The 23,591-nt window shown below is 40.1% G+C and overlaps 1 protein-coding gene across 2 annotated transcripts in view; it reads left to right on the top strand.

Annotated features, from left to right (window-relative positions):
- Window positions 1-9: 9 nt before the first annotated feature.
- uacab (uveal autoantigen with coiled-coil domains and ankyrin repeats b) overlaps window positions 10-23,591 on the top strand; it is a 50,885-nt gene continuing 27,303 nt past the window's right edge. For both annotated transcript variants that reach the window (XM_078275501.1, XM_078275381.1), the window contains exon 1: window positions 10-225. In XM_078275501.1, coding sequence (XP_078131627.1) covers window positions 178-225 — 48 coding nt within the window. In that variant the 5' untranslated portion in view covers window positions 10-177. The remainder of the gene's footprint in view (window positions 226-23,591) is intronic.

The following is a 23,591-nucleotide window of genomic DNA, read 5'->3' as shown; positions in this document are numbered from 1 at the left end:
GTCAATCAACGTGCGAGCAGAGTTTGTGGTTAGGCGTCAGGTGAAACTCAACTCACTCTGGCAAAAAGAGGGGACAGATAAAACTTACTTCTTCTGAACTTTCTGGAAAGTTTTATACTATCTATGAATTTAATCACCAAAGGATACTTTTAATACTGGAAGCCAACACGTTACAAGATGAAGAGCCTCAAGTATCGATTGAAAAAGCACGAAGTTAACATCACAGTAAGTCGAATACTATTGTTTTTGTATTGACTAAGTTTTGCTAACATCCCCGTCTCTTACCATTCGATGTATCTTGATCAACGATGCTAATGCTAGACGTTGTGTCCCCGAACAACCACGTTAACCACGGCCGCTGTAGTGTGGTCGGAAAATACATCGCCAGCAAGTTTAAGCACCTGCACCTCAGCGCTAGTGGTGGATGTGGCCTGGCACTGTTTTATTATACTCGATGCATTCAGGTTCTTTTTTATGTTTTGGCCTAAATGTAGAGCAGCTGACTGTTGTTATTCACAAAGCGCGGCAGGAAAGAACGCTCCTTAAATCAGTGCATCAAACTCCTGCTGTTATCACTGGAACACTAGCTAACTGTGGTGCTTTTTAACCAAGGTTTCTATTGTGTTTTGTCTTACGCTGGGAGTAACCTCACGACCCCTTGAAGCTGGGGTTTCAAATTTTGACCTTTTCATAAATGCAGCAGATCACCTACAGTTGTGAGATGTGAGTTCTCCTTTCGGATGAGTCCAAAATACATTCTGTTACCAGTTTATTCAGTACACCCAGCTCAAACTGATGCAGTCTAATGCAACAGTTGTGGAAGAAGTACTTAGCTCATTTAGCCTACCTAAGTAAAAGTAGCAATGTCACGGTGTAGAAATACTCCGTTACAAGTAAAAGTCAGGTTTTCAAAAGTTTACTTAAATAAAAGTACAAAAGTGTTAGCAATGCATTATTCAAAGTACCAAAAGTAAAAGTAGGCTACTCATTATACACAATGGCCCATTCAATAGATTAAAGTATGTATCACTTTAATGTTGCAGCTCGTAAAGATGGGGCTGATTTGAATTACTTATACAACTGTATAGCTTAATCTATAATGATACATTCTAATTTATTTGTTTGTTTGTTTATTTTGTATTAATAATCTGAATCTTGAAAGTAACTGCAGTGTCTTTTTTGAGACTTTGCTCAATAATTCCAGAACATAACTCCACAACTGAACGGTTAATGCATCTTTTTTATATAAAATGCTATACTTTTACTGTTAACTCCAACCATCTTGACTCCCAGAATGCAGTGGGGTGAGTGTGTCATTAATCAGAGGCTGTCTTCCTCAATGTGTCAGAGATCGATCTACAAATGCACTGTGCAGTGATGTCTATGTGGATGTGACCCAGTGTCATTGCTGATGTACATCCCTGTCATCTCTATAGCCTGCTATTATATTTGGCAGCACCCGAAATGTGTCAGTTTCGCTACTACGTATACTAAACATGGAATGAATGAGCCAAAATAATGATATAACAGCGTAAATGTAATCAATAATGCATAGATTCTCATTTGTGCGTTTGGATAGTATTGTAAGGAGTGCACCCAGGGTCGCATTAAGCAAGAACATATCATTTTTATTGCGTTTTTTACATATCTTATGTGACTTATTGACAGGGAAATGGACAGGGAGTGATGTCAGGAGAAAATCAGCTCGCTTAGCCAATAGATAACCCAAACCTGAAACAAGCTGATGGGCCTTGTGTGTGTCTGTGTGTGTGTCTGTGTGTGTGTGTGTGTGTGTGTGTGTGTGTGTGTGTGTGTGTGTGTGTGTGTGTGTGTGTGTGTGTGTGTGTGTGTGTGTGTGTGTGTGTGTGTGTGTGTGTGTGTGTGTGTAGGCACACAGTAAATGAGTATGCTTTGGCCGCTTGATATCTCATAGCAGACGGGAAATGCATTGGAGATGGCACAACTAACTTTTTTGGATAAAACTAGATTATTTTTTTTTATTTGTGTTAGTTACAGTCTTTGTTTTTGTTTCCCCTGATTGCCAAGACTTGGGAAAACAATATTCAAAAGCCAAACGTCTTGTTCATAATTGTTGTCTGTGTGATTTCAATACATTTCTGTGTGTTTCGATTTCCGTTTAGTTGTTTCTTTTATCTTTATAGTCATATGACAATTTATACATTCATCTGATATCTCGCAGCATACATACCCTGATGGCCCATGTTGTCCCGAAAAAGAAGATGTTTATAACTTGATTGTGCACACAGGGTTAAGGTTATACAAGTATTATTACACAAGGAAACCAGCCGACACGAATATGCCATGAAAAAAAAGCCCCAGAGGGTTAATAGTCATTACAATTCTGCACAGTTCAACATGTAGTGGGTGTTTGCCACTGCACTCTGTTTTCAGCTCCCAGCAATTACCATGAGAAAGGCACAAAGCCAGAGGACCTGTGTGTGGTAAACTTCTCCCCAGGGAGAAAAAAAAAAAGCCTTTCAGCAAAGAAATGGTATGGTATTGTGTCGACGGTTGTGTCAATCCTTAAGCCAGAGGCAGCCATTTAAAATTCATGTGTTTTTGCCCTGCAGCATTTTCTGTACTTTGTTTTCAAACTTCCTCAGGGAAAGCTGAAGGTAAGCTGTGTTGAAGAAACAGACGTGAAAGTTACACAGGCCTGAGTGATGATTTGATAACATTCTTATTGCATCCCTCTCTGCAGGCAGATACCAAAGGAGAAACTAACAGATGGCAGTACCCTCACAGACTAATCACTATTAGGTCTAATCTCGTTTTAAATGTATTAAAAGATATACTGTATCTTAGTTCTGATTTGTGTGCTGGTAAAGGCATAGTTAGTTATCAATTATCCTTACATATCAGATCATCACCACCTGTTACAGCTCCAACCTGAAACCTTTTTTAATGTTCATAAATCAGATAAATCCTATCAGTCAACGAGGCATTAGATTGACAGCATCGCATCTTATGTAAATGTTTTTAAGTGCACGCTTCCCTGATTGGTACACAATCCCTGGGAGGTGAACTCACTGAGTCCTTCCTGGTGGGGTGACTAATAATTAAGAAAAATACATCTATGTTTTCCGAGTGGGAGAGAAAAGGAGAAATTCATAGGACGTTTCCTCCATACCAGTTGTAGATTAAAGGCAGGGTGAGGTCTGTAGTTGTGGCTCAGGGTTTGCAGGCAGGGCTCCAGTTTCTGTTATTCTCTCGTGTAGAAGTAGCCTAGAAATCTAGACGCACCCTAGCGGTAGCAAGTGTAATTTGCAGCCAGGGGGTCTAGCAACTCTCCGTTGGCTTGCGAGCTGGAAAAACCAAACTCTGGGCGGGCTTATGGCTGCTGCTGCTGGCGAACAGCGGTCTTTCGAATCGGCTTTGGCCGCGACTCTGGAAGACTTGGAGTTAAGCTTTTCTTTGAGAAAAGAAAAAAGAACGGCACTGAAGTCTTTCTTAAAAAAGGAAGATGTGTTTGGAGTTTTGACGACCGGATACGGCAAAAGTTTAATCTATCGACTATCTTCCCTACCTTCTTCGTTGCTCTGCCTGGTTGTAGCGCTATCCTATTGCATGCAGAGGGAATTTGAAAGACAACCGTTTATCCCGCCCCTCGGATTGAGCCCTGCCAATGGCGAGTTCCCAGACCCAACATCCTGATGTGGGTCTGGCTTGTCAGGCTAGTGTAGAAGACTTGTTTTTGTGTTATGGGTGAATAATTACAAGCGTTGTCATGTAATTGCCATACGTTACCAATGGAAAGAAAACGTTTGACGGAGACAAATATATGACCAGGACTCTTAACTAATGATTATTTTAACGATCAATTCATCTGTTATTGATTCATCTGTTGTCAAATGTGTTTCATGAGTAATCAGTTAATCATTATATAAAAGTAAAAAATGTCGATCCCACTTTCCCACAGCCCAACGTAATGTCTTAGAATCTCTTGTTTGTTCAACCAACAGTTGAAAACCCAAAGATATTTAGTTTCCAATTATATAAAACAGAGAAAAGCAGAAAATCCTTACATAAGAGAAGGTTGAACCAGATATTTCTTGTCTTCATTTTTTAATTACTCACAGTTCATTGATTATTAAAATAGATGCAGATTTATCTGTTTATCGATTAACCGCTGCTGCTTTAAGCAGTAGATTCCCATATTTTTTTCTTCATTTCAGCCATTTAATGCACAAAAAAAGGCGTTTTTAAAACATTTTTAAAATGAGTTTTTTCCTAGATTTTGGCAATACATTATATAATCAGAATATACATAGATATAGATAGGAAAATGATTCTACTGCCAAGCAGATCCTTCAACATAAAAACAAATAGAAAAGAAAGCAGGAGAAAATGTCTAGATAAGAATGTCCTCGGCAAGATTAAGATCAAATGAATCTTAATCTGGTTGGACAGTTGGACAACATTCTTCAAACCCCTTAGCTGGCCACAAACCCACATTTTCCAAAGCAAATATGTTGAAAATGTTTCAGCCTTTAGCGAAACTGGGCGGTTATTTAGAGTTGTATTGACAGAGATGGGAGCACACAGTAGAGCTTCTGGAGGAAAATAAGAGAAACTGGATTTCCTGGTTTTGTTTTGAGATTAGTCTGAGCTGTTGCACACAAATCCAACTTGTTGTCACAGTAAACATCTGTTTTGTTAGTTGGGGAACTCCACTGTGTTTTGTGTGTATGCCCCAAAGACAAATCAGCTGGCTCATGCAGTGAAGGAGTTACTGTACCTGTCAGTCATCTATTCACCGCCATATGGAATGATGAGGTCTTTCTAAAACAGATTCATCCATTGCCTTTTCAGACTACAATACGAAGCAAAACTGTGACCTGTGTTATGTCATTTCAGAATATTTTTCTCGTTCCCAAGGTCCAACTCTCAAGAGCCTTAGTTGCAGTCTGGAATATGAACAGGCAGTTCTGTCATGAAATGTTTAGCATCAATTCCCTGTTCCCGATTTGTGTCCTACTTTTGATAAGAATAAGACAACAAAAAAAGAGTCTTGCTGAATGTCTATAAAGAGCTGCGGGTGAACGCAGTTATCATGAGTTAGTTTGATTTTATATTTTGCACATCATGCACTCAAGCACACACGCCATGCGATACACATTTTTCCGCTGGTTTCACCCTATTCAGTGAGTTTGCGGCAGTAGTAGTGTGCAGAGAAGTGGAGCTATGCGCCTGAAAGGCAGTCCAACAAACATGAATGTATACAACATATTAAACATTTTTTAAATCGGCTTTGCATATGTTTTATGTAAATGAAAATGCACTCAACATGTTTGTTAGACCTGGAGGAAGGAACACTGAATGTAAACATGACTTTGTTTACGAGAAAACTACACGGGATACATTTGACTTTTTCCTTCTAACATAGTGAAAGGGTATTGACATTTGTTAACCAATTTGGCTAATAGGTGTGGGCGATATGATGATACATATGCTATATACAGTGAGAAAATATAAATTTGTGTACTTATAACTTGGTTATTGATTAAAAAACAATTGTCTTAAATATTTCTGGTTCTCTAAGATTATTGTGGTTAATGTTGCAAATCAATGAGAAGAACTGTTGGAAACATTGATATATCTGTGATCATCCTACCCTGGAAATCCAGAGTTCTCACGAGAGCACAATTTGAATTTGCTCAGCGAGTCACTCTGGCATTCAGTAATGATGCTCATTAACTATGCCCTTGTAGCCGAGCTGCACCAATCACATCGGTGTATCTGATATCGGCGGGCCAGAGGCGAGCTAAATGGATGACGACAGTTTAATCTACCAGTTAGCTCCGCTGGTAGCTAAGCGTATGGGGCTCTGGATACCACACCCCGTGTATTGTTGTGATTGGTCGTAGTGTTATCCAATTGCGTGCAGTGAGATTTTCAAATGCATGCTTGGTGCCGCCCCTCGAGTTGGGCCATTTTCATTACTCAATGCCAAACAGTATTAGTATAAGTTTGAGTGTATTTATTGAGCACTGGTACTGTTGGTACTGGGTTAGTGTTTAGATACATGTTGGGAATGTGATGGAAACAGTTATGGTTGGGGCACTGTTACCGTAAAGTAACATACAGTTATTAGCACTGTCTTATTTGTGTCTCACTAAATCAGTCGTACACACAGTGTTGTTCAACTTCTATCTTTGGACATGTTGTTACGCTGTTTGTATGCTCAACAAACAGAATAATGGGTTGTTATTAACTGGTATTGTTAACCTGGCTAGAGCTAACCCCACAATGAAAAATCTGACTTGTAAATGGAACATATTCAACTTGGGTCGTCATTCCCAGCTCCGGCTTCAGAGTTCAGAGTAAATGGAACGCACTTGTATTCGGAGGTTATCTGAGTTGCGAGCTCGGAAATCCAAGCTCAGGTGGTGTGTTTCCGATTTTGCCCTCGGAAAATCCGACTTCCGAGTACAAATGGAACGCACTATTATGGTCGGATTATGACCAACACTCAGAGAAAGGCATTATTCTAAAATGAAGATGATTTCATCTGTTTCTTGATGGACTGCTCCAATACTATTCTTGTGTTTAGTGTGATTAACTGCCGTTTGTAGCATTAAGAGTGTTTGTACCTGGCAGAACAATTAAAGGGTGAGTGAAGAATCTAATGTATTAGCATAATGTCATTAGCTTGTACAGCGGTTGAATTGACACACTCAGATTGGGTGTTTTTTTATATATATCAAGAAACCAGGCAGCTATGAACAGTAATTTGACGTTAAAGGAAAAAGTACATTGTGGGTCTTGTTGATAAAACGGTAAAATAAAAATATATTTAACTACCTCACCCCCTCTTACTCTCCGGAACTACCTTTTAGCCTATCACTGTCATACGGAGTCTTTCGCAAGTCCATTGTTTGTGTAATAATTAATTATGAAATAATTCACTGTGTGGGAGATGAGCACAATAATTCCAATGTACCTGTACTGTGTATTGTATGCAAATGGCAATACATCCCTTGAATCTTGAATATATCCGCTATTGTGCCATGCACAAGTTGAATTTTGACTTTCTTTTTTTTTTTTTTACACATTTTTACTTGAGTTGGAGGAGCCCAGGATTATGTTTGTGGGATATTATATCTCTACAGCTGGGTTTATTACTATATTATTTTGTAGTAAATGCAATGTTACGGTATGTTAGAGATATAGGGTTCTACCTTGCTTGAATTTCTTTGTGGAACAAAAATGGAAACTATAACAAGACAGGAATAAGGCTAATATTCCACTACATTATGGTTTTATTATTGGTGTGCGTGTGACATTGCTATTGTGTGTTAAAATAATTATTTCCGTAACTTAATCTTTTATTGTTCCATTTTTTTTTGTTACATACCTCCATGACGTTCAGAGTAAAGTATTAGCATTATTAGTGAACTGCACCGCTGACCATTAAACCACTACCTCTGAAGTAAATAGGGATCTAATTTCTTGCTCGGGGGCACGTCAACAGATAGGGTTGTTTTGAACCTGGATCCTCCCAGGTAAATAGCTTTCCCTTCTGCTTCTCCCTTACACTTAAGGCTCATTTGTATTCTTCTGCAAAACCTCTGTTATCTAGTTTGAACACAATTTCAATGGCCGACGAAGGCTGATCATCAAAGCCAGTCAAAAGCCTTCATTAGTGGCGCGTTGAACAGTCAGCTAATGAGAAGCTTGGCTCAGGCAGACACAGCACAGTGTAATGACGGGTACATCAAGGTTAAAACCTTCCATGAAGTATTTGCAGCCTCTCCAGTATTGGTCTCGCATTGCCAGACCTAGCTCCACACTGCTGTGTCAGCGCTGGAGTTTGGTCTTGCTACACCGCTTACCAATTCTGGGATAAGGGGGGAAAAAATGCTCTGGGTTGTATTTCTTTAAACCAATAACAATGGTCTTAGGCGGCGCTAAGCTCCAGATGCAGCAATGGTGCCCTTGCAAAATAGATAGCGGAGATAGCAAAAGAGTTGTACGCGTAAGAGATGCACCGGATGTCAGACTTTGTCCCAGCACTGTACATCTGGTAAGCTACTCCAGTATTGGGAAGCTTTGTGCTTGACCATTATTATATTATAGCATATGTGACTCACAGCCGTAATGACAGAAGGGCTATTTATAAAACCTGCATCCGAAATGAACGTTGATAGTAGGGGTGCATGATATATCGACTCAATATCGTTATCGCGATATATCGAAAGTGTCGTGATAAGTATGCAATATTTTGTTTATTTTGTGGAGCGCTGCGTCCCGTCCGTTGGCTGTGTGGCTTAGTTGTGCTTGATTTAGAGCCCGCTGCCTGCACATTGTCCTTCGTTGTGTTCCTGATCACAACTTCTCCCCCAGCAGGCATTAGGCATGGGCCGGTTACCGGTTTTCAAGGTCTGAAAAAGTCACGGTTTCAAAACTACTAAAATTTTCTGTCATACCGTTCCTAAAGTATGAGCTGTTTTTTTTAAGAGTCTTCAAGAACAGAAAGTGCAGTTTAAAAATCCCTCTCCCTGCCAGTGTGCAAAAAGGTGTTGTTTTTTTACCCAGACATTTAAAAAATAATACATTTATCGCTGTCGTTGTAATACCGTGAACCCGTGATACCAGCCCATGCCTAGCAGGCATCATCATCAGGATGTGAAAGCCTCCTTCGCCCCTTGAAGTGGTGTTACAGTATGGGAGGTGTTGATGATGGGATCGATGAGTCATATAGAGTTGGACTGTTTTGTTGGGAAGTGGTAACAAAAGAAGGGTGGGGATGTGGCTGGGAGAAGGGAGTATAATGGCTCAAGCATTTGGCAGTGATCACTATCTGCTGTTTTAGTGATGAGATTATGAAGTTGCTGAAATATTCCTCAGATGAGCTCAACACAAATGCATTCTTACAAACTCTGTTGTTGAATGCTAAAGTGAAGTAGAATAATGGCATTAATATTGTGGTGGGAGGATGATTTTTAAAATCCTTTTTAAAGTACTGCCAATACTATAAGCCTGGTGCTGTCATCTAATAAACCCTGACAGCCACAGACCATCAATCAGACCCATCAAACAAGACAGCGAGTTGGAAAGTCTGTTATAACGGTTATTTTTAGCTACACTTGTAGCATTGTTAATACAATGCATTGTTTCCATTAGGATTTTTTTTTTCTTAGCAGTGGGGGCAGCAACAAATTTTGCCATGGTGGGCCGCCACTATAAAATCTACATTGAGGAGACGCTGTCAATGGGCTCAAGACATTGTATTTACAAAGCTACAAATGTAGTTCTCACAATATTAGTATTTCCAGCAGCATGCTGTATAGAATGGAGCATTTCTTTTATGTCTTTTAATCATAGTCATAGTGCTCCAGAATCAGCATTTTTACTAATAATAATTTGTTTTAGTTTTTAACTAGAATTGAAAAGCCAAATCAGAATTGCTGAAATCTACTTAATACCCAAACCCAACCACCATATTTCTGTTTGTGTGCGTCATCAGAACTGAAACCATTATGAAAACATTTCCCATGTCCGTGCTATCGCATGCTGAGGCTTTTAAAAAATTGTGAACCCCTGTAATGGTCTCCTGATGCAGTTGCAAACCCAGGAGTGTACACCGCTCCAGTCGTCCTAAAAATCTTGATAGAGGAGATGGCATTGTTGCCGGGCTGCACCAATGTCTGTGATGGAGAGACAGAGATTCAGTCTCATCTTTATGAGACGTTTACATTTGAGAATTGCACTTCATTTTAAAAATGGATATTGTTACATGTCTGTCACTTGGCTAATGACGACCCTTAGCAGATAGTATTTTATGCTACTTATATTACCATTTTTGGATTATGCTGTTGTTGTTGTTAATCAAAATTCTTCTAAAACCAATCTTTCCCCTCTTAATGCAGAGTACAATAGCCTATGTAGATTTGTCCTCGGATCTCCTTTACTTACATTCAATCTTTGACATCATTTGGCTTGTTTAACATTGCTTTAATCCCCTATTTTGAGACTAATTGTCTAATCTGTCCTTTTTTTTTTTGTCGTTGCTTTGATTGTTTGTATTATGTGTAGGACCCCTTCGAAAACGAGAGTATGACCCATCTAAAGGGGTTATCCTAAAAAATACATTTGGGTATACATTTAAGACATCATCAGAGAAACAGCCTCTGGAAATGTCTGCTGAAGCAGAATTTACAAATAGGCAATGTTACAGAAAGATAAGAAGTTGGTTGATTTATAATAAACAGTACCCTGGTGTGGGGACTTGCAGCCTCCTGAACCCCTGAGGAATCTTTCACAAGCCATTGAGCAGCGTTTAAAGCCTGGAGTACCTACTTAACGTTATCAAGTAGAAGCCTCCTTCAGCGAATTTGGGCTCCAACTTGGAGACACCCAGCAGGCGTTCTTACCCCGCTGCTGGTTGGGTTGAGAAGTTCTGGGATTTGAAAAATCCTCTTTTCCTCCCTTTTCTTCAGTATGTTTTTGCTGTTTAGGCTTGAGTTGGTATAGACTGAATGTTTCATTGTTGTTAATCCTCAGTCAGACTACAAGGCCTTTCAAATCTCCTGACAAGCGCCTGTCAAACTAAATTACTGGTCTGCTTGCTGCCCTGTCAGAAAAATGTTCAAGCTATACAATGGAGCAAAGCACACATTGAATACAAGGGATCACACTGTACCCAATTTAGTCATTCAAAAACATTTTTCTATTAATCCACAACAGTGCACTGTAGTTATAAAACTGCTCTATTGTCTTCATGGCACAGGAGCTAAAGATTTCATTTCTGAATTGGCATTATCCAGAGTAATTTGATCCAGTGGTGTTGACCTTTCATACCGTTTTATGAGATGTATACCAACTTATTTTAATCTAAATAAATAGGTTTAATCTGCGCTTTCATATGAGTTTATGAATTGCACTGACTGAAATGACAGCAGTCACTTCATCAAAACTAGTGAACCAAACACTTGGAAGTAAAGAGAAACTACTGGCAGGCAAATGGGCAGAGATGGTAAATGATGTTGTCACTGTATGAATTGGTTATAACTAATAGTTTAAAGCTCTGCTGGTGGCCCATAGAGGCTGCAATGTTAATCAAACCCCACAATGATATAGAAAAGCCATGTTGTTAGGGTTTGTACCTTACACTGGTTTCTATCTTGTGTGCAAAATTCCCATTTTGGCTAGACAGTAGTGCATTTGGACTGTCTAAATGAAAATGGTCCATCTTCTGTGGAGCATGAATGCGCTCAGTTAAGCTTGTTTTACTCTTGACCCAAGGGGTTAATAGAGTCCAACTGATCACGCCGTTAATTATTGTTCCACAATACCTATTTACATTATTTTATTGACTTTGTGATTCGAGCAATGGCTGGAAGATTTACCTTGTTTTCTCACTGATATGAGACTGCTGACTGATTACAGGGAGCCTATGCCTGAGGAATGGCATAATCCTGTAATGCAGAATTATTAATACGGCTGTCATGGCAATCTGCCTGTTACAGTTGAATTTGATAGTGTTTTTTTTTGGGGGGGGGGGGTTGAGTGCAAGTGGAAATTTTGGCCAGATGGTGACTGTTTGGAAAACCCTAGTGGTCAGCAAAGCCATAAGGTGTCCATGATATCAAATTTCATGGCAATCTGTAGTAGTTGATATCTCGCTAGGGAAAAAAGGACCAACTAAAATATCCATTCTTTCTGTTTGTATTTTTCGGAAAAATAACATTTCTTCCTTACTTCTTCCCCTTTTTCCTGTAATCTCACTGTATTTGTTCACATAGCCATTTTACTTAAATTCACTGTGGGAGGCAAACTCTCAGACAGGATCAGCAGAAGTATGTTTTAGGCTGGATGTGCTGTAGAGTAGCGTGACGGTCTGTGTTTTTAGGATTAATGTCTGGCTCCATGGGGGCAGCCATGAGGTCATCTCAGCAGTGTTACCCGTCTGTGTTTCCATGCAGAGAGGTGTGTGTGTGTGTGTGTGTGTGTGTGTGTGTTATGTACATTATAGGGGAGCAATGCAGTTGGCGGACTGTGTATGTGTAATACTAACTGTTGGATTGGTGATGGAGGGATTACCAGTGTTGGGGGAGGTTGTCATGTGAGAGGGGGCTGAGTTTATTGACTGACTTTGGGTGGGCTGCAGCTGATTTCAGCCAACACACACACACAATGTAGTCAGGCATGCTTAGCAACAGGAGCACAACGATTCTGCTGATAAGGGACAAACTGATGGGAAATGATTGTCTCACACTAAGCCAATCAAGGTGTGTGTGTGTGTGTGTGTGTGTGTGTGTGTGTGTGTGTGTGTGTGTGTGTGTGTGTGTGTGTGTGTGTGTGTGTGTGTGTGTGTGTGTGTGTGTTATGTACATTATAGGGGAGCAATGCAGTTGGCGGACTGTGTATGTGTAATACTAACTGTTGGATTGGTGATGGAGGGATTACCAGTGTTGGGGGAGGTTGTCATGTGAGAGGGGGCTGAGTTTGACTGACTTTGGGTGGGCTGCAGCTGATTTCAGCCAACACACACACACAATGTAGTCAGGCATGCTTAGCAACAGGAGCACAACGATTCTGCTGATAAGGGACAAACTGATGGGAAATGATTGTCTCACACTAAGCCAATCAAGGTGTGTGTGTGTGTGTGTGTGTGTGTGTGTGTGTGTGTGTGTGTCAACTGTCTCTGCTTTATCAGAAACAGCAGTGACCAGTGCTAGTTTGTGTCTTTTTTGCTCATAGCTTTAGCGGCAGACTGTTGTACGTCCCTGTGTTGGAATCCTCTAACAGTGAAATACAGTCTCACTACACCGCTTAGCTGTCAGCATTTTAGCCGTGTTTAATCCAGTTACTACTGTAGCTACTGGTAACGTTTCCTGCTGCCCAGTGTAACGTGTTATTAGTGTTAACTAACGTGACATGCAGCGCTGTTTCTGTTGCCTTTAACGTCTGTTTCGGAGCATCAGAAAGCAGCCGAGACATTTAGGTAAAACCGTATTGAGGCACCGAAACCCGTGTTGCTATTCCGTCCGGTAGATACTGGGCAATGGTACAATATTAGCACAGGATTTTAACATGCGCCGTTAACGTGAACAGAAAATTGCATTGCTGTATCTTTTCACGGGAAACGCGCATGTGTGGAAAGCGGTTGCACAACAGCTGAAATGTTGTGTTGCGCACGAACACATAGTGTTTAAACTTTACGGAGACAACCAAATAAAATATTTACTTCTTTTGAAATAAGATTTTACAGTTACAAGATTTGATTTGTTTTTATAAAATACAACACAAATATTGAACAGCCTATGGTGGTGATAGACGGGCCAAATCAATCCATCAGATCAATGAAGCTAGCTAAGTTAGTGTAGCTAGTGTTAGTTTGGCTTCAAGGACCTTGTGATTCTTCTAATGCCATCGTTTAACATACAATTAAGTTAGGTAACATAGCTAACGTTAATGTTTTTAAACTTACCATGAACCTCATCAACGACAATCCCCACCAAGTTTTCATGGTACACTTCTGAAGAAGAGCAAAAACATCTTTTCCTCCGAGAAAAGCCTCCAGTGCCGTGTTTTTGCTCTTCTTTCAATGAAGAAATACTTTCTAATTCGGATAAAACTTGCGCGATAGCTACGCTCCTCTCATCCGTGGAAGCCGTTGTTTAGACTGTTGCATCACACCTAAACCCGCCTCAAAACCAACGCTGGTTGGTCAGTCGTTTGGCGAACGGCTCCAAATTTTCTCTATCTCAAGATGCCAGACTGATCTGCGAGTGGAAAACTGGAGCTCGTGAGATCAGGACGGTCTCACAAGGCTAGCCCAAGGGGGCAACTAGAGGCAACAAATCGTTGCCAATTGATTAAATCTGGTTGGCAACCGGGCAGCCGTTACTGTCGAGCCCTGCAATTAGTGCCTTTGTTTTCAACATCAGCACTGGCTTCCTCTGTTGAGTGAGTTTTGATGAGAAACGCAAAGTGCAGCAGAGTTGACAGTGTGACAGAGGGTGATGTGACTTCTAAAGATCTGTATATATTAAAGGCATTTTGAGATGTGGAAGGGCACTTTTCTAGGAAAACCTGCTTACTCAGAACTTGGTCATAAGAAAGAAAAGGTGGAGCATTGATTTGAGTTTGTCGAAGGGGCAAGTCAATACCTGCTCTGTATCTACCTGATCGTTATCTAACACAATGGGAGTTAAATGCCGTTTTTAAGAATTGAGTACAGCAGCTCAAATGTCATTTTCTACCCTTTTAATTGTTTTCGTTTTTCATTTGTGTCTTTACATATAAGATGTGGCAGTTGTGATTGTAGGAAATATGTTAACCACAGTGTGTTGCATAGGGCATACTGTATAGTGGTTATGGATATGTTGTAACCGCTGACTAAATTATAGCAAATTTAAGTTATTGCATAAAGTAACTATTGTTTTAATACATTCCATACGACTATTGTTTTCGTCGACTACTATTTCAGTATATGCATGTTTTTACACAGCCTAGTCCATTTGACCCACCCTCCAGTCACATTCCTCGCACTGCCTGTGTGTGTGATGACTTGTACGTGCTGGCCAAACAAGCATCGTCACTATTTGTGCCCAAGTACCAGCATGCCCAAAGAGCTCATCATTTATCAAAATATGACCATGTAAGACAAAAGACACCTGTGATGTTTTCCCTAATGTTGCCTCATCATTTTCTTGAGGCGAGATAAAAACACTCTTCATTCTTCACAATATTCCTTCAGCCACACTAACATTGAAGTAACCCTGTCACGTGTATGAACACAGGTGGTAGACACTCCAATATTTAAGGGTCCAAGCACGAGGCTGCAGGAACAGCAGGGCTGTGGAACTCTATTGTTTTTCTAGAGATTATTATTTTTGCATTGATGAAACGCGCGCTACAGCCTAAACCTTACATGCTGGGGGGCTGCCGATTTCAGGACTGGTCCAAAACTCTGCACCCTCAGCGGAGACAAAAATGGACACACTTCCACCAGGTGGCGCTATAGCAGAAAAACGCCTTTGGCCCTATAACTCCCAAACCGTACATCGCACATTCAAAAATTATATATCCTTGTGTTCCCTGGATCCAGGTGAATCTCCTGATATAGGCCACGGCCATTTCCACCTAGACTTTTACGCGTGAAAAATTTACGATTTATCGAAAACCTACTTTGTCGAACTCCTCCTAGACCATGCGACCGATCTGCACAAAACTTGGCATGTAGCACCAGACCGACCTGATAAAAAGTAATCAAAAGAATTTTTATAGGATAAAAATTGCGCATATTACGCACAAACAAATTTGTTGAAAACACCAACTTTGCCATATCTCGGCCAAAATAAATGCTATCAACGCGAAAACTTTAGGTTCTTGTTTGCCATGACCCTCTGGAGGTCCCCCACACATTTTACGAAAATTGGCCACTAGGGAGCGCTACAAGTACAAAAAAATGTATATCTCATGAACGGCTCATCTGATTTTTATGAACTTTTGAGGGTACCATCTAGGGCCACTCCTGAGGTGGGGTACTGATTGGTCAAAGTGGGCGTGGCCTATGAGACCCACGTTTGGATTCACTGCTTATACTAAAGTGAACAACTTTAAATTTACAGGGTCGATTTACAGTGGGTCATGGACCTCACCTTCCAAAAATTACACATGTGGACCACTAGGTGGCGCTATAATGACGTCAAACGTGTTTTTGGCTATAACTCCCACATTACTCATCGCACATTAGAAACCCTTACATCCACGTGTTGCTTGAATCGAGCTGAATATGGTGATATAGGCCACACTCATTTCCGCTAAGACGTTTTTTCAAAACCAACTCTTTCAAACTCCTCCTAGGCCGTGCGACCGATCTACACGAAACCTGGTACGTAGCAGCTCCAGATGGACCTGACCAAAAGTTATCAAAAGAATTTTGCTACATTTAAGTATGCGCAATTTACATCCAAACTAATTTTCCTAGCTAGCTACAAAAACATGAACTTTATCATATCTCGGCCAAATTAAATACTCTCAGCAAAAAACTAATAATATTGTTTGACATCCACTACGATGCTCTGTACCAAATTTGGCGAAGATTGGCCATTAGGGGGTGCTATAATAAACGTTGCTGTTTTTTGACAAATAACTCAATGCATTTAAATAGGAAATTTGCAGTTGCAATATATCTGCCACAGTAAATGCTATCAACGTGAAGCTCTGAGGCTCTGTACCAAATTTGGCAAAGTTCGGCCAATAAGGGGCGCTATAGTCAACGTAGACCAGTTTTGGCCCTTTTACTCAATCAATGTACCACAGACCTTGCGGTTCACACCTCCCGATATTTACTGACGTTTGCCTCCCCACCTTTACGCTTTGGGTCCCACTTTCGCGCGCTCCACGGGTCATCGGGGACGACTGGCGCCGGGAGGCTTGGACCCCGCCATAACTGCTTGTAGTTCTAGTTCTGTCTGTGACTCTAAGTATTCCCTTATTGTCTCTCATGGCACTGAAAATGCTAATTTTCACCACCCCAATTATTTTAGCTGATTGGAAATCATTTCATAGCCCCACAGCTCTCCGTCTGCCCTGTTCTTTTCTTTTATCTCCACATCATCAGACCAGCTGCAATAATATAAGCCGAACCAGCAGCCGTCTACAGCCAAAACCCACAAACCTGCTTGTTTTCAATTCTCCCCGCTTCAGGACATTGTTATTTCAATGATGGCTGTTAAAATGTGTCCGCTAAGCTGCTGACATTTTACAGGAAATTGGTATTTTAACCTCATAGGAAAAAGCTACAGAACTGATTCATAGTGATTTCTGCTCTAAATTGTTTGGAAATTAGTTTCTTTTTAAATGCTTCGAACTAAATATGAATGCTAGCATGCTAACATGTTTACAGTGACACTGCTAATGTTTAAACTAAGATGGTGAACATGGTAGAGTGTAAACATCCTCAAACATTTTTAGAGGAAAAATCAGTGGATCACTGAAGTTGTTACAATTCATCCTCTGGCATTAATTTAGGGATAAAATACAGTTTAGGTGTAAATTTTGGTTTCTTAATTTAAGTGACATCTTATTGGCTTTTTCTTTATATCAGTGTTGTCATGTAACTTACATTTCCACTACATAGTAGAACAATAGATAACAGGTTTGCTTCATTTAAATGGATGATATTCTGAAATTGGAATCAAACATCTTCCTGCCATGAAATACACGAGTCTTATGCGAATTGTAGTTCCATGTCGCCTGTGTGAATATCATTTTTATCTTAATAATTCAGACTTCAATAACATGCGGTGCACTTTCTAACCATGTTTTTAGAATAATCACATAGTGTTCCCCTTGGAGTCACCTTTTTGAAAGGTTTTCTTTCTTCTGAGGTAAAACAATTAGTTTTAAAAACTAACTCTATTCTTCAATAGGTTTTACAGGACTGAAAAACTAAGTGGTTCAGTATAATCCTCCAAATCCATTTGGGATAAAGGCCGTAGAGATAGAGATTAAGATTTTTTTTTCTCCCAGATTCAATAATTGACTTTTCAGATATCAACAACCGACAATGGAGTAGTTTGACATCTCTCTCATGAATGACACCATTGTCTTTCTAAAACTGTTTTTTGGAAACTATGTTATGGCCTTCCTGTTTTTCATTATCCTGTGGAGACTTTACTGGGGAGTTGGCTAGGGTTTGGGCAACTGGAAAGCCGATCTCCCTCCTAGGCAACGGGTGTCGGAAGTAGAAGTAAATAGTAGGGAAAGGCTTTGCCCTCTGGGTCATAAGTCATCTAAAATGGTGTGACCCAGCAGCTGGACCAACTAGTCTCCATTTTGGATCTCTGGCCAACACAAGTGAGGATATCTTAAGAGGATCACCAGGAAACTCCCAGTAGTACACTTTCCCACATGGGTTTTATTGTGTTTTCAACAGGTTTAGACTTAACTCAGTATCATAAAATTGACCTGTTATCAGTTTTTGAGGTCAGCCTGTTTTAGGCAGATTTACACATTGTGCATCTTTTTCTATTTTCTTATAATTGACCTTACTGTACTGTTAGGGATGTTTAATCTTCTTGTATTCTTCTCTAATTGGTGCTTTTTTGCAAACTTGTATGACTCTTATTATGCGACTGCAGAAAACGGGTGGCCATACTGGTAATGATTTAGATGGGTCATAATACAGAGGGTGCATTCTGGTGAAATCAGTAAATGTGTGTTCTATATTTGTACTTCATTTACGTCAATTTGTAGAGATTTGTTTTTACTTTGGGATTAGTTTTCTGTTAGCCGGTGTCATGGAAGCCCAATAAATGCACATTTACTGAGATTCAGATTGTAAAACAGTGAGACATGAAAAAGTCCCAGGCTTTAATGATATTTAATTGCCACTAATAATGACATGATGGATACTAGTTTGTTATTTGTAATTTTGGTTCTTGTAATTTTGTAATATAGGAAGAAAAAAAAATATTAGATACATTTGCTTAAAATGCTCTTGAAGACATAGTGGTTTGACTACTGAACTATTTACAATGCAAAGAGCCAAGGCATTTATCTTGTATAGAAAAAAATTCAACAGTGAAGACGACCATTGGTCACCCTGTCCGCTGTGTCCCAGGATACAATAGACATTGGTGAATTTTTCTGTTCGCCACCAGAGGGCGTGTCTGTCTGTTTGTCCTCCTGTATCCAGTCCACACTCTGCCCAGCAAAAGTGGTCTTGTGTTTAGCAGCTACCCAGATACATGTATGCAGTGAGTGCCTCGTGTACATACCAAAAACAGAGTGCTCCTTTCCTCTTGACACCTGGCCTGAACCATCAGTGGGGGCTTGGCCCAATCCAAGAGGGGCTTTCATTCTGAAGCATCAATTTATTTGTCCCATACTGACAGATTGACTGCAAGCGTGCTATATCTTGTCACTTTCTCACCTCTCCACTTGATCTTTTACACATTTGTTTATCTCACATATTCTCTCTCCTTCTCTCCTCCTCCACTTTTTCTGTCTCTGTCCCTGAGGGGGTTTACTTACACTCTACATGCCCAGACAGTTGCACAGTTTACCACTTCATGCACAGGACTATCGTCACAGATTAGAAGGTGGGTGGGGGTGTAAAACTGCAACTAACAGCAGTCCCAGAAAAACCCTGCGGCTTGGGATGGCAATAGGACAGTGGAGAGAGGGGTTGGGGGGGGGGACATTGTCCTGAATAATCTTATGGTTCCCACTGAATTTATAATAGCTGCCGTCCACTACTTGGCAGTTATTTTAGGAATGACTGACTCAGAATAATATTTTTTTTATTTTTTTTTATAGGCAATCACTAACAGGATACACTTGTTTCTTAATGGATAACCGCTCTGACCAGCATTGTTTGTTATTTTAATTCCATTCTTGGGTGACAGTTGTGACTCAGGTAATTTCTACAGATTTCTGTTGCACAGTTTCTGGTATTTGAAGGTAGTCATGTTTCCATCAACATATTTTTATGCGCATATTGAAATATCGGATTAGAAAATGTTGATGGAAACGGAAAAATTCGAAAAAACGTCCTCAAATTCGCAAAAACGTTTTTATGCTCGCTTGAGGTGGTTTTTACCTTTTTTTTAGAAAAAGAGTTAATGCGCAAAACGGGAGATGGACACAGTTTTGCCGAATAAGTTGTGACGTAGCAAACATGTAACTCACATGACTATAGTCCCGGTATCCATCGGATGGGGGAAGGATCAGGATATGGGTCCCATCCAGTGCGCCGTACATTTGTGGCACAAGGTGCGTAGTGGAGTTGTGGTGCGCTATAGCCTGTGGCTCAGCCACATCGGGTAAATTGACGAATTGGTTCAACAGCTTGAATCGTATACACAGCGGTGAACCGTTGTCTCGCTGACACCAAATATCTCTGCCACAACCCTGTATTCTGCACAGGTGGCCAACTTGTACAATGCTACCTCTCTCCATTTAGCCAAAGAACTTAGCTTCTAAACTCTTTGATTTAGCAAGCCGGTTTGCAATCCACAACCATGCATAACGTCAACTTGTGACAAAACTACGCTTTGCATAGTTTATTTGATCTAAACCAGTTGAAGGAAACTTCGCATTTTCATTTTTTTCTTCTTCTTTTTTGCGACATTTTAAAACTTCGCTTAACATTATCTTGACAATTAGATGGAAACATAATGATGAATAATAATAATTTATACTTTAGTAATCCCACAAGGGGAAATTACAATGTTTTCACTCTGTTATTACACACACACAGGCCTGAATTACACACACATGCTCAGTACCTATACATGCACTAATGGAGAGATGTCAGAGTGACATGACTAGTTATGCAGCTAGAGTTTTGGCTTTTCACTGCCAGGGTATATTGCACCAAAAAATCGGCATGCCACTGAGATATTCACACAGCATGCAGCTGTTTTAATGTCACAAATTGGTATCTCTGGGGATAAATGATAAAAATATATACAGACACCTGGTGTCATCTTTGGGCCTGTTCATCAACTAGAAGTAAAGATTTATGCCTAGTAAAATGTGGTGGGTCATCGGAACGTCTCATTTTCTCACCTGTGGTTTGAACTGGTTTAATTGGTTTTGTGGTGTATTGGTATGTTTTGTTGAATGAATGAAACGGCGAGTTCATGAGCTTGCCACCATGAACAAACTATACTTGTAAAGGCAGCTACACACCGGGCCGATAATCGGCCGTTGGACAGTCTGGCAAGGTCAGTGACTCGAGTCTGTTCGGTGTGTTCCGTGCCGTCGTCTGTTGGAGGAGCTGTCGGCCTTTATTTTAGTACAATATGAGATCGTATTCTGAATGAGTCGCCATTAATGGCCGGTTCAAAACTCCAAAATCCGGAAGCAGCAGCCAGACCCACGTGATGCGTTCGTCCAATCAGCTGCAGGTTTTCATTTTTTGGGCGACCGTACAGATTAGCGCCGCCTGCTGTTATGGAGACGTATTGCGTCTCGTCGCTTTGGTGTGTTCCGAGGCATTTTTTGGACCAACTCGGGGAGACTGATCAGTCCAACTGCCTTTTCTGCCAACGGTCGGCCGTCTGGTTGGTCTGTAACGGCCTTAACCGACACGAGAGCGAAGCTCATGAACGTGCATGTTGCTACGACAACAAATGATCTAGTTCTAATAATAATTAGTCAATTTAGCATATACATAAGCAGAGTTCAACACACATTTTCACAAGATCCATATAACTTAACACATTCAAAATTATAACAGGGTTAACTCAGTACATTAAGACATTTCTCTTTTCAACGTTGCATCTTCCTTTAGGTATGACCTAAAAATAAAAATTAGTTATGGCATTAAATTTCAGAAACACCATTTATAGATTCATAATGTAACAACAGACAATGAGGCATTCACATTTTTAGCAGTTTACAGCAATTCTGTGTAACGATAAGAGAATACGTATATGTAACATGAATTTCAAAACTCCACACCAAAATGATTTATTATTTTTATTAAGGAATTCAACTGTCTGTCATGTAAACCCGAAAATCCAAATAAAAAAAACATTAAAATCATGAACTCAAGTGTCATTATGAAACAAAGAAAACAAACACAATGACTGCGCTTTAACATCAGCAACATCCAGTCCAGTCACTCCTTCTCGTGGCTGCCTGCACTTAACATGAATTTCAAAACTCCGCACCAAAATGTATTTATTATTTTTATTCAGAAACTCCTTCCTACATACATTGCAAAACGCTTTGTTTGCATCACGTAAAACTGCAGTAATCCAGAGGTATTTCCTTACCCAGTCCTCCCGGTACCTGCAGAGAAGTTTTTGCTTTTTAGCTACGTGTTCATCGGGTCCCGGGACACCAGCCTGAGCCTCCATTTCAGCAATGAATGAATGAATGAAAAATAGCAATGCGTGTTATCAAAATTCGCGCTTAGCCGCCTACGTAGGGCCTATGTACTGTATTTCTTGGGACGTCTGGTCACCCTATAATAGCTTCAGATTAATTTTTGATTGCATTTTTGCACAGAACCAGGACATTGCAACCATGCTAAGAAGGTATCCCTTAATAGCCAGAATAAACAAAGTGAGTTCAGCAACCAATAACTGAACTTGTCCTTCAGGCATCTTGGGTTTCATCCCTGATTTTAAAGTACTAATAGAAAAGAAAACAAGTACTGTAAAAGGTCTGTACCTCCAATGTGTAGCCACGTTGGCCTTTAAAAGTTCAAAGGTTTACATTTCATGACATAAAGTCTCTTCACAGATGTCTCCCACGATCAAAACCAACCTCGTAATGATAATCTTGTGAAACCACATCACTAACTGCAGTTTGACATTGGACACCACTATCACTTGACATATTGGCATACAGCTTTATGTTATGGTCTTGGCTTCGGTGTGTTATCAGATGACCAGTTAGATATTTCCTGCTGATGATTTCATCTGTGAGGACATTAAAAACCCATTAGTCTGGCCAGGGGCTGAGAGAGGCAGGAAACAGAGGTGTTGGAAAGAGTTACAGTCTGTAGACAGTGATGGAAAACCTGAACTGAAGATGACAACAGTCTCTCACACCCAGAATAATCTGTGTGGACAGGTAGACGCCTAAACTGGCTCATCCAGTGTCAGGAGATGTTTTGTCCTCAAGGTCACTGCGTTAAAATAGCAACATAATGTGTTTGTTTCACTTGCACGCAACTAGGGTTGAATATTGTTTTAGCTTCACAGTGTACTATGCCGTGTAATCAGGAGATATCTGGACAACTATTGGATGGATTGCCATTCAATTTGGTACACACATTCAAGTCCTACTGAGGTTGAAATGTAAAAACTTGGTTGTCCCTTAACTCTTCACCTGGCGCCATCATCAGTGACATTCCCATCAGCCTCAGCTCTACGTTTAGTTTGATACAAATTACACTAAACTACAATGTTGCTCATTGTAAACATTATACTGTTCCTGCTTAACATCTGCACATATGTAATTTAATTGTGACTATGTTAGCATGCAGATGTTAACATTAAGAGAAACCTTTTGCAGCATGGTTTATGGGCAATATATCGATATTATATCGATATCGTGATATGAGAATAGATATAGTCTTAGATTTTGGATATCCTAATATCGTGATATGACATAAGTGTTGTCTTTTACTGGTTTTAAAGACTGCGTTACAGTAAAGTGATGCACTTCTCTGAACTTACCAGACTGTTCTAGCTGTTCTGTTATTTGCCTTTTCCCCACTTAGACACTATGTCCACATTACTGATGATTATTTATCTAAATCTAAGTGTGAAGATACTTTGTTAAAGCACCAATTGTCAACCCTAGAATATTGCCTCAATATCGAGGTATTTGGTCAAGAATATTGTGATATCTGATTTTCTCCATATCGCCCAGCCCTACTAAAATATAAACGTGCTACATCTAACTTTGAAATGAGTAAAAAGACAAAAGGAGCAGTCAAAGAGAAAAAACAGGTACCTTCTTTTTCTATACAAGTAAAGCTACAATCATTAAAAGCTGTGACTATTTTGTGAAAATTGAAAGCTTAAAAAAATCACATTGTACGTATTTTGCAAAACAAACTAAATATCGAAAGACCCACACAACTG

This window comes from Sander vitreus, chromosome 1 (assembly GCF_031162955.1).
Source record: "Sander vitreus isolate 19-12246 chromosome 1, sanVit1, whole genome shotgun sequence".
Lineage (NCBI taxonomy): Eukaryota > Metazoa > Chordata > Actinopteri > Perciformes > Percidae > Sander > Sander vitreus.
The sequence above is the reverse complement of the archived record's forward strand: the minus strand, read 5'-3'. Positions and strand labels throughout refer to the sequence as shown.